At 37.2% G+C, this 12461-nt stretch overlaps 1 protein-coding gene across 4 annotated transcripts in view; it reads right to left on the bottom strand.

Annotated features, from left to right (window-relative positions):
* The window catches only part of Kat7 (lysine acetyltransferase 7), a 30611-nt gene that overhangs the window by 17654 nt on the left and 496 nt on the right, over positions 1-12461 (bottom strand). For all 4 annotated transcript variants that reach the window (XM_048789264.1, XM_015495500.2, XM_015495499.2 and 1 more), the window contains exons 2-5: positions 9915-10062; positions 6437-6613; positions 5066-5305; positions 1412-1494 (exon numbers count right to left, since the gene is read on the bottom strand). In XM_048789264.1, the coding sequence (XP_048645221.1) occupies positions 1412-1494; positions 5066-5305; positions 6437-6613; positions 9915-10062 (648 nt within the window). The remainder of the gene's footprint in view (positions 1-1411; positions 1495-5065; positions 5306-6436; positions 6614-9914; positions 10063-12461) is intronic.

The following is a 12461-nucleotide window of genomic DNA, read 5'->3' on the forward strand; positions in this document are numbered from 1 at the left end:
GCCAAAGATGTGTCAGCCCAAGAGAATGGGACGACAGCAGGAAGAACCTATGCAAGAGAAGAAGCAGCCTTGCTTACAAAAAGATTTGGAACGAGGGCTGGGGTTGTGGCTCAGTGGTAAAGTGCTTGCCTAGCAAGTGTGAGGCAATTCAGTTTGATCCTCAGCACCACATAAAACTAAATAAATAGGATCAACGTATTGTGTCCATCTACCAAAAAAAAAAAAAAAAAAAAAAAAAAATTTGGAACAAAGAAAAATAAAATAAGAGCAGGGTTCTTGACCTTAAAAATCCATACAAGCATTGGAAGTATACTACTTTGCTGAAAGACAAAACACACAAAGAAACTTTTGCCTGTGTGGCCTACTGGTAAATAAGAAAACAAATTCCTGAATCAAGGAGAACTAATGTTGGTTAGGAAACCTAATTTTTCTAAAAAAGAAACCTGTTCAGGCAAGCATAAACCTGATTCAGGTCTTGACAGCAAATAACAAAACAAACAAACAAACAAACAAAAACTAATACTTTGATTTAACTGAGTATTTAGTTTAAAAAACTTGTCCAATGATATTTGAATGATCTATTTAACTTGCTTCTCTTTTATTAATTCTATCCATGGGAGCAGCAACCTACGCAGGAACATACAGAATAGGACCTTAGGTTCTACTCTCAAATATTTTCTCAAAATCCCAAAGGTCATTTAGAAGCTATATTTTTTCAAAAATTTAAAAGATGAATTAGCCAAAAGTAGGTGTGATTTGAGAGTAACAAAAAGGAAAGTATTCTGCAGAAATGAAGAAAGGACAAGAATTATGAAAAAAAAAAAACTTTAAAAGCAAGACAATGTCATAGATTCATGAGAATCTCATGCATAAACAGAGATCACAAATTTTTGCAAATTATGCCATAAAAGAGATATGTCCCTAACAGTTTTTGAAGTGAGTTCACAATGAAAAATATCAAGGCATTCTAATACTATCCTACAGGTAATTTCCTTGCTAATTACTTCCAAAGCACTCATTACATATTGAAATTCTTTTGTCTGTTTAAGTGGTACTTTATTTTATTTTGTGGTACTGGGGATAGAACACAGGGGAACTTTAACCTGGGCTATATCCCCATGTTTTTTTGTTTGTTTGTTTGTTTTTAAAGCTAAGTTGCTGAGGCTGGCCTCAAACTTGGAATCCTCCTGCCTCAACCTCCCAAGTAGCTGGGATTACAGGCTTGCCCAACCATACCTGGCATAAATACTTTTTTCTTTTTTTTTTTTAAGAATTGTTTTTACTGTTTCTTCCACTAGAAAGAACAGGACCTTGTCCATCATGTTCACAGACATATCCCCAGTGTAGCAAAGTGCCACACAAACAGCAAGCACTCAATAAGTTTATGCTGAATAAATGAGAATACAATTACCTTGCATTCATCGGCTGAGAGGTTATGATAGAGCGGGCATCCTGAGATGGAGAAATGTCTCTCGTGTTTTCCTGTAAGGTGCCCTGTTAAAGGATGGAAAACTTTATCTCCAGAAAGAAGATTTAAGCTTAGAAAGTGAGACTATTCTCCACAACAAACCTGTTTTCTTGGTAAATATAAAACATATATTTTTATCAAATATATGTCACTCAGATGGAATCCACCAAAGGTAAGTGATGTTGGGGTTATGGCTTACACCCACCATAAACTTTTTCCTACAGAATGCATCTGTCAATCTTTGAACATACTTGTTATGTTTAATATAAACTACAGCTCCTTTTGTTCTGATACAAATATTATTAAATCCCAAAATGTCATAAAGTCAAACATTTATAATAAGACACAAAATTAGAAACAAGAACACTTTCCTTTGGTGGAATTTAACTCACGTTAAATTAATAAAGTCATATAAATGAATAAGTGTATTATTCTTTCTATAATGCAATGCTATCCAATCTGAATTTAACTCCCTTCAATAATCAAAAGAAACTGAAAAACAAAGAAAATGCCCTTTTCTAACATATAAATAAACATTTTGATAATTTTGAATAGGATTAAGTATACCACTGCTTGGAGGAATGACTGGTTTTGTTTGAAGATTTAAGCTTCTATAATTAAATCTTGAAATTGGCAGTACAATGCCTTCTTTAGGAGCTTAAACATTGGGAATAGTAACACGGAAAGTTTGTTTTATCTAAAAGAGTGACTCTTATTCTTCTATTTTTCATGTGTTTTTTTGAAAACACACAGAGAAACTGAACATTATTTCCTTGTTATACATCTCTTTAATAAGAGGCTTATAAAACACCAGAGAGTAAAAGAACTGAAACATTGCTAATGAAGTAAAAAGATAAGTTACCTAAGCTGAATTTCTACAAAAATCTCCACCTGTCTTTCATGGAAAAAAGAAATTATTTAATTTTCAGTAAGAGATGCGACAATGCTAAAAACTATACAACTGTTATAGAGTATATTTTTTAAAAAAATTTTTTTTAGTTATTGATAGACCTTCATTTTATTTATTTATATGTGGTGCTGAGAATCGAACCCAGTGCCTCACACATGCCAGGCAAGTGCACTACCACTGAGCCACAAGCCCCAGCCCTAGAGAGTACATTCAAAGGGCAAAAATAGTTCAAAAATGGTGGGAGTGGTATTCTATGACATTTAGACTACCAGATCCTTGGAACTGTATTATTAAAAATGTAATTGTGGAGAGCCAGACACTTAGGTCATACACTGCAAAACAATTTTTCAGTCAACAATGGACCATATATATGATAGTAATCCCATAATATTATAATGGAGCCAAAAAATTCCTATCACCTAGTGACATCACAGCTATCGTCACATGGTAGTAAGACCCATTACTCATGTGTTTCTGATAATGCTGATGCAAATAAACCTACTGCATTGCCAGTCATAGAAAAAGCATTGCCCATAAAATTATGTAGAGTACATAATACTTGAAAATGATAAAATAAACAACTGTTACTGGTTTGTGAATTTACTATAATATGGCTTTCATGTTAAGAATGTAGTCCTTCTATTTATTTAAAAATGTTTATTGAAGCTCCATGTGGTGGTGCATGCCAACACCACCAGCTACTCAAGAGACTGAGACGGAAGAATAACAAGTTCAAACCTTCAAGGCCACCCTTAGCAACTCAGCAAGACTCTGTCTCAAATTAAAAATAAAAAGGGTTGGGAATACAGCTCAGTGGTCTAGTGCCCCTGGGTTCAATCCCCAATACTGAAGGGGAAAAAAAGTTTTCTGTAAAACAGTGTGCCATATGTTATGGGCAACAGCCTCACACATCTTGAGTTTATCACATCTCTCCACAGCACCATTTTCACTTATGTTTGATTTAATCTCGTTTTGTTCATCAGTGCCCTAGGAGCAACTGGCTGTTTTTTAAACACACACACCCCATATAGACTGGAAGTATAGTAAACTATACCATCTACATTTGTATAAATATACTCTCTCAGAATGCATCCCTGACATTAAGCAACTTATGACTATTTCCTGGACACCCAAAAGACTACCTTCAGTGGTCAAACACCATATATAAAAATGTATCATCACTGCTAAACAAGCGTGCTTTCAGATACAGGCATTATTTCATTTTATTGTGCTTGGCAGATACTGGCTTGTGGCAACTCTGCATCAAATAAGACTACTGGCATCATTTTTTTTTTTTTTCAACAATGCATAGGAACATTAGCTTTCTTTTAACAATATTCTTCTTTTTTTAAAAAAAAAAAATTTTTTTTTTTTTTTCCGTATCTGGGACCTAAACCCAGAGCCTTGTACATACTAGGCAAGCACTCTTTTTAACTAAGGTATGTACTTTTTTAAACCTTAATGCTACTGTACTAGGTAGCTATACATAGATTCTATGACATAACTATTATATGCACTGGGAAGTCTCAAAAAATTTGTTGTGAAAGGCACCTTATCTCCCAAGTGTTGTGTTCCAACTTTACACAAAAGCTTAACCCATGATATTTGTATCTCAGCTCACCTGAGCAGCACAAATGGGCTTCAAATCATTTAAGAATCTAAGAATAGGGCTGGGGATGTGGCTCAAGCGGTAGCGCGCTCGCCTGGCATGCGTGCGGCCCCGGTTCGATCCTCAGCACCACATACAAACAAAGATGTTGTGCCCGCTGATAACTAAAAAATAAATATTAAAAATTCTCTCTCTCTACCTCTCTCTCTCTTTTTGAAAAAATAAATAAAAATTAAAAAAAAAAAAAAAAAAGAATCTAAGAATCCCTAGTTATTGAATAAGAATTAAGTCTTAGGAAAAAATGAGATATTTATGTGAAAAGAAATACTTTATCATGTTTATATTTATTAAGTACACAAGCCACAAAAAACTACTGAAGTCACAAAAGGCCACGGTCTCACATGTATTTATTAGTTTCACAGCCTATTCGTAAGAAATCTGTTTTTCTCATTTCCTTAACAACCATAGCCATGCAACCAATATTCTCCACTAGCTTATGCTCTATCAGTCCTCCTCAATGTGAACTATCTGCTATATAATAAGAAAATTGGAGATAGCTGGTCATCATTTTTTGTTTATTTATTGTTTTGGTACCAGGGATTAAACTCAGGGGCACTCGACCACTGAGCCACATCCCACCCTATTTTGTATTTTATTTAGAGACAGGGTCTCCCTAAGTTGCTTAGCACCTCACTTTTGCTAAGGCTAGCTTTGAACTTGTGATCATCCTGCCTCAGCCTCTGGAGTCGCTGGGATTACAGGCGTATACCACCACACCCAGCTCTGTTTTATTTTTGATGCGAAAAGAAGGGAATTTTTCACTAGGAAAAGTTCTTGATAAAGTAAGTGGTTCATCATAGTTAATTTCCTTGCATTAGATCTGCTGTTATGGACAGCAGGCTAAGAAGCAGAAATGCTTTCATTCAAGTGAGCAACACACTGTTACTCTCAACATCTAACCACTGAAAAGTCTAAGAAGCTAGATCACAACAGAACACAAAATATTTCTGGCTGATCCTAATTCCTCAGAAAGACAAAACCAAAGAATGAAGAAGTAGTGAAGCCAGGGCACACCAACCTAGAGAGTTACAGCCTGGTGTAGGACACTTCATATTGAAATTATAGCTTTCATGGAAGCGACGGCGCTTGGGGCGATGAGAGAGATCGCTGCCAGAGTCCTTCAGGGACATGTCCTTGGCAATGCTCTCATCATGAGACACGTTGGGGCTGGAGATGTCTATGTCAGACTCAGAAGAAGGTGCATTTCCAGTTGGAGTTCGAGGTGGTGACTCATCATGATCAGCTGCATTTTTAGTTTCTAAAGCAAAAGTAATTGGTAGAACTTATGAATGGGATTCATTCATTTAGAAGTTTACTATTCAGAAGAATTTATGGGCTTCTCATAAAGTCTCTATGACTTTACCAGTAACTCTTAGTTATGTATTTGCTATAAGATACTGACAAAATTCCTTTTGTGCAACTTTAAATTCTGATTAAAATTAAACTTGGGCTTTACCTAATACATTTCACTTCTCTTATGTTTCTCCTAAGTTGACAGTCATGGGTAATCAAAACTCCACGGAAATAATTTTTTAAAAAATAACCATCACACTTTCTTTCTAGAAGAAACACAAAATGAAAATGGTTCTCTTTCTGGATGACATTGAATAATGCGGTATGAATATAACAAGACTTAAAACTCTTGAGTTAGCTTACAGACAGTCTAGCAATCTAATCTTCAAATTCCAGACTCAAAATCAAGGATTGTAAATCAAATGCTTACAGGGGAAAGGCAAGATCACACAGAGAGATCACTGTCCATCAAAAGGAGAAAGCTACCATTCAGTTCCAGCCAATTATTACTATGGGTAAATGGCGACTCAGTGTTCCCAGATCTTCCTATTTTCTTAATGAACTAGTAATCTAGGTTATTATATGAAATCTTTATATTTCAAAATACTGGCAACAGATTTTTAAAAATTTAAAAACAGTGCAAGCAAACCAGCCAACCATGTTGGTAAGCTACCAGAAGCTCAGCATCTTCCAAGCTCTACTCTCAGGCCTCTTGTTCTAAGGCCTTTGGGCTGGTGAATCATAACCTCAAAAGTCCTATGAAGGTCAATACTACTCAGAAATTCAGAGATAAACAGACTGGCAGGCAAGCATAATTACAGGAAAATCTGTCAGGCCATCTTCATCTATGGTTGAGAAGGCCCTACTCCCTTGTTCCTATTACAGGTTCTAATATGTACTCCAGCTACTCTGGACCAAGGAGATTTGAGGTACCAAACTGTTCTCAGCAAGATAAAAGAAAGGAATCAAGTAAGCAGAGTTCATTTGGCTGAATTTTTTTCAGTATTAGGTATCTATCTACAATGCCCAAGCCCTCCTTAAAAGCCAACTGCCCAGATTCTCTGTAATATATACAAGTGACATCATACCTACTCACCTCTATCTGAAAAATCAACCACTTGCTCAGTTTCTGAGCCAGATGAACGAGTCTGCCGAAGCGGATACTTTTTTGGAGTCACTGGGGTGGGTTGCTGCTGACTACGGGTCACTCTCCTGGTAGAATAGGCCGGCTCCTCAGTGCCAAAAGACTGCAAATTTCGAACAGGGCTAGAATCTGATCCCAATTTTAAAAGACCATAAAATAAAAAAGAAGGGAACATATAATTTATTAAAATGTAGTTTCCTTTTCTTCCTATTTTACAAAATTCAACAAAACTTTAAAAATACCCATTTTACTAAAAAACATTAGCAAAACAGTTTAGCTCAGATATATATATACAACATAGTATAATATTAATTGCTTAGGTTCTGGAAACAAGACTGAACTTGATTCAATTCCACTCTACTATGGCAACTAGCTATGGCATTTTGGTCAAGCTAATCCCTCCAAACCTGTTTATTGACCTATTAAAAAAAGAAAATACTGGTAACACATTCCTCATAGCTTGTGGTAAGGAGTAAGTGAAAAAATGCATAGAGAGCACTTAATGTAGTGCCTGGTATGAAGAAAGTGCTCTACATATATTGGTCTCATCCTCTTTCCTTCCATACTCTAACCTACCATAAAACAGATATTCTACTACTAATTATAATATTATTATATATTATAGTATCCTATACTACTGTTTGTTATAGTACCATTCTATTACCAAGTATATTTTCTCTTCAATAGGTGGGGCTTGTTTTTCTTTCTAATTTCTAATTACCCATACTTTTTTTTTTTTTTTTTTTTTTGTACAGGGGACTAAACCCACTGAGCTATCCACAGTTCACAATGCTTTTAATTTTTTTTATTTTGAGACAGGGCCTCACCAAGTTGCTGAGGCTGACCTTGAACTTGTGATCCTCCTGCCTCAGCCTCCTGAGTCAATGGAATCACAGGCATGCCCCACCACACCCAGTTACTCTCAGACTCTTATGCAAAATCATATTAGACCCGAAAGACAAGACACAAAGAAAAATAGCTTCTTAAGTTCTTTTGGATGGCAAAACCTATTCTGAAGCACTCAGCAGCCCTTTTACATCTCTAACCTGATGATACTTATGGGAAATAAAAGAAATTCAAAGCTGAAATTAAATCATATTCTAAACAACAAAATAAATCCTAGAATAATGTATAAATTGTAAAGATTCCTCAAGGACAACTGGGCACAGTGGCACGAACCTGTAATCCCAGTGTTTCAGAAGGCTGAGGCAGGAGGATCACGAATTCAAAATTAGTCTCAGCAACTTAAGAGAGGTCCTGAGCAACTCAGAGAGACCCTGTCTCTAAATACAACACAAAAATGCACTGAGGATGTGACTCCTCTGCTCACAAGGTAGTCTACATTTCACTTTAAAGAGAATGGGCTCACATATAGTACAATGTGAATGATGCTCCCAGGAGTTGTGCCATCTTTTGGTGCTGGGGATTGAACCCAGGGCCTAAACAAGCTAAACAAGCCCTCTTCAACCTAGCTACATCCGCAGCCCAAACTGTGGAACTTTGTGGTCATGAAGTAAAATAACTAGAAAAAGATCCAGAGCTCATGCATTTTCTAGCTGTTTTTTTTTAGTTGTAGATGGACACAGTATCTTTATTTATTTTTATGTGGTGCTGAGGATCAAACCCAGTGCCTAACACATTCGAGGCAAGTAATCTACCACCAAGCTACAGCCCCAGCCCTTCCAAGCTGTTCTGAATATTTACAATCTTCAAGCATCTGAGGCATGGCAAATTATGGTTCTTAAAAGCATATACTGTTCCCTCTTCCTAGAATAATATTTTACCATCTTTTAACTTATAAATTCCTATAGATCCCATGAGAAGTCATTCTGAAAGACCTGTCTTCAGTTGGCTGCCTCACATCTAGGCTTCTATAATATGGGCAAATCTCAGGGTTGGGGCTTATTTGCTCAGTGGCAAAGTGCTTCCCTAGCATGTGTGAGGCACTGGGTTCAATCCTCAGCACCACATATAAATAAACAAATACAAGCATTCTGTCCATTTACAACTAAAAATAATTAAAAAAAAAAAAAAAAACACCTTTCTCACAGCCCTGTCCACATTATATTATTACCATTATATTTTAGCTATCTATATCTCACAATAAACTAAGCCCCTTGAGGGCAGGAACTGTGATTCTTCTATTACAGTATCCCAGTATACTGGGATATAGCCCAGTATATAACAGAGTGCCTAAATTATAAGAACCATTTATCAAAAGCCCCGCTGTTGTTTAAAAAAAAAAAGCTTGCCTTACAAGCACAAGGCCCTGGGTTCAACCCCCAGCACCACCAAAAAAAAAAAAAAAAAAAGATTGAGGAATTTCAGGGCCAGTAAAGCACACCTATAATCTCAGCTGAGGCAGGAGAATTTAAAATTCAAGGCCAGTCTAGGGCAACTTAGCAAGACCCTGCCTCAAAAAAATAAAAGGACTGGTATATAGTTGAATGGGAGGGCATCCTAGATTCAATTCCCAGTACCTCAGGGGGGGAAAAAAGTGGAGAAATCAAGAGAAAATAATCATATTTCAGTTGAAACCTTAAATTAACAATAGTGGGAACAGTTCTTGAGAGAATATTCCTACCTTTTTACTTAAAAAACTCATGTTTTTTTTCTCATTTTGTCACATGCTCATGTAGCAGCAATCAAATCAACACTAGTCAAGTACTCAAGGCAGATTGATCAGCAGCTTTCTGTATTAACTATAACTTGCTTTCATTTTTAGGCAATCTCTGAGCAGAATCATGAGGGGTCAGGCATATCCTCCAAACCTAAGCCCAGATGGGTAAATACACTAGAGAATCTTCAAACTATCTTCCAACTTTGAGATTCTTGTTTTTTTACTACCAAAGCAATATTCTGAGTATTTAAACAATATTTGGGTACAACTAGTTATATCCATCAAATGTGTATCTAACTACATTCCAGAATTAAACATGCTTTTAGAAGCACTGGACCTCATACAATAACAACTTCAAGAGACTCTTTTAAGCCCCTAAGCTCTTCTAACAGAGTGAAGAGACAACATTCCCACTTAATTGATGCTAATACCATAGTCTTTAAAAAAAAAAAAAAAAAAAGACTCAAAGCAAACATATTACATCCGTGATACCTGCTTTGGGTACTAAGCCCAACAGAAGCATTTTTTAGTTGTAGTTGGACACAATACCTTTATTTTATTTATTTTTAGGTGGTGCTGAGGATCGAACCCAGCGCCTTGCACATGCTAGGCAAGCACTCTACCGCTGAGCCACAACCCCAGTCCCAACAGAAGCATTTTTAAAGGCCTAATACTTCTGTATTTGTCTTACATTTTACCAGATTCTGTCATCTATAAGCCATGAGTCTAGTTTCCACATTAACTAGCACAATAATATGATGACCAGTGAGTCCACTGTGAAAAGTGGTCAGGAAGAACAAAGATTTTTACCTTGAGAACTCTGGCTTAGCCTGGCTGAGGAGCGGGTGACTCGGGCAGATCGGCGGGATGTGCCATCACTCTCTGAACTGTCTGTGTGCTCGAGATCTGTAGAAAAATCGGAATCTTCGGTTCCATCTGAACTACTGCCTGCATTCCTCTGTAATACCATAGATCCAGACATTAGCACAGAAGCATTTACTCTGTGGGTTTGTATAAGTACTGGAAATAAAATGAACCACGATGCTGGAAATACAAAGTTCAGACCAAGAAAGGACTCCACAAGTATTTCTCCTCCCTGCCCCAGAGCCAGCTTCCCTCTGTTTAGGACATTTAAATGGAGCAACTTACAAATAAGATACCTTTGCTGAATAAGTAAAGAAAGAATTCTTGTATTATCACTAATTCTGAACCAAGTCCATTTGGTGATGAGTATCACAAACTGAAAATAAAAGTACCCACTCATAATGGTCTGGCTGACATAACCACACCAAAACAAACAAACCGTAGTAGTGTGAAAAATGTTGCTGCTATGTTCCACTTAACTTTCAGGTAATTTTGTTTATTTATTTATTTTTTTATGTGGTGCTGAGGATTGAACCCAGGGGCTCACAGTGCTAGGTGAGCACTCTACCGTTGAGCCACAACCCCAACCCCTTAGTATCGCATTTTTAAAAAGCCATACATCATTTCAAAATATCATAGCCTATAACTCTGATCCCAATAGAACTAAAGCAGAAAGAGATAAAACTTCTATCTTATGCCATGTGTCACTGAAGTTTCTCTACGTGACTGACAAAAGTGCTGAAAAAGATATCCTTGTACTGAAAATTCAAAGATATTCAGAACCAGGGTTTAAAAAATAAAATCACATTTCAGTTAAGAATTATTTGTCAGTTAGCCTCCTAAAGAGTAATTAGGCATAAAGATTACATTTATCAATTGTGCATTATCCCTATCCATTTTACTAAGCCAGAAAGAGAAGAATATTTGCCAAAAGTTCCATCTAGCTTCAAACTATAAGTCCCAGTGTTTGGGTTGGGTTTTTTGTTTGTTTGTTTGTTTATTTCTTTTTTTTTCCTTTGGTGCTGGGAATTAAACCAGAGCTTCAAGCATGCTAAGCACTCACTCTTACCATTGAAATGTACCCCAAATCCTAATGCTCTATTCAAAGAATAAGCCCCTTGAGGCCAAGTATTTGGAATTCATAATTTCTCACACATTTAGAAAAGAAATACTTCACATATACCTTGAAAAAAAAAACCATAATCAAACACATTAGCATTCCTACAGCAAATATATATAAACAGTAAAAGGGTATACACACAAAAAGGGTATACACACAAAAGGGTATACACACAAAAACCATAAGTAGCCTCAGGATAGTTTAGGACAGATTTGCCAAACTAGTTACTAAAAAAAAAAAAAAAAAAAATGCATTTTAGAGAACTCATTGCATTTGGGCATTGCAGAAAGACTGTGGACTTATTCCAAAGTACTGACAGTATTCCTGCATAAATACCATCTACCAACTTAGGTCATTTTAGGAGACATTAAATGTGTAAATATCTAACGTGGTAAGCCTCTGTGGGAAAAGATTTTCTCCAGAAATGAGCAGAATACCACCCACCCAGCTTTCCAAATATTTCATGGGTAGCCTGCCCAGATATCAACAAAGGCCTCAGAAAGGGTCACAGAAAATCACTAGGATGAAAGGAAATCTTAAAGGTCACCTAGTTCAATGACCCAGATATGTGAATCCCTGACCTCTGACTTGCTCCTCCTGGCTTGACCATAGATAGAACTCAACTCTTCTTTTTGGTTTTCACCAATTTACTTTCCAACTAACTCCAGAGCAGACTTAATTGCTCCTCATTTCCCTTCTCTTAACACTGTGTTTATATTCCCAAGTAAATAACTTACTACATCTTTCTATGGTTACTTGTATGTCTGTTTTACCCATCAGATTTATATCTTTAAGCCACGGATTAAGTCTTATTGAATTTTTCACTCTCCAGCAACCAGTCAATGAAAATCTGTTGAACTGCACTACATTTGTTTTGTAGTTGTGGCTCTGCTAATGCCTGATGAGTAGCTTTGAGACATTCCAGTAAGCTTCTGTGTGCTCAGTTGAAAAAAGAGAAGCGGGTGTTCCTGTGTGATCTCATAAGACCATTCCAATTACACCCAAGTTTTTATTAACCTACGAACAGCATTTGTGACAAACTAAGCAAATACAGGAAGATGATAGCTTAGACGCTACAGGCCTGAAAGGGATCCCTCGGGAGTGGGCGCTGGTTTTCCACCACCTCGGTCCTTGGCTTTGTTGTGCCCCCCACCTGGGAAGGAGAGCCTCACAACAAACCACGCCTCCGCAACTACCAGCTTCCACACCCGAAGGGCGGGGACTCGGGTCACCCAATCCAGGCCCTACTAAACCGCGCCCCCACGGGACAGACTGCCAAGCTTGTCCAATCGAGAGAGGAGGGATCGTTCACCACAACCAGTGGCAGAACGCTGGGGCCTGGCCCAGACACCGCCCCCGCACGCGGGGAGGTG

Source organism: Marmota marmota, unplaced genomic scaffold, assembly GCF_001458135.2.
Source record: "Marmota marmota marmota unplaced genomic scaffold, marMar, whole genome shotgun sequence".
NCBI lineage: Eukaryota > Metazoa > Chordata > Mammalia > Rodentia > Sciuridae > Marmota > Marmota marmota.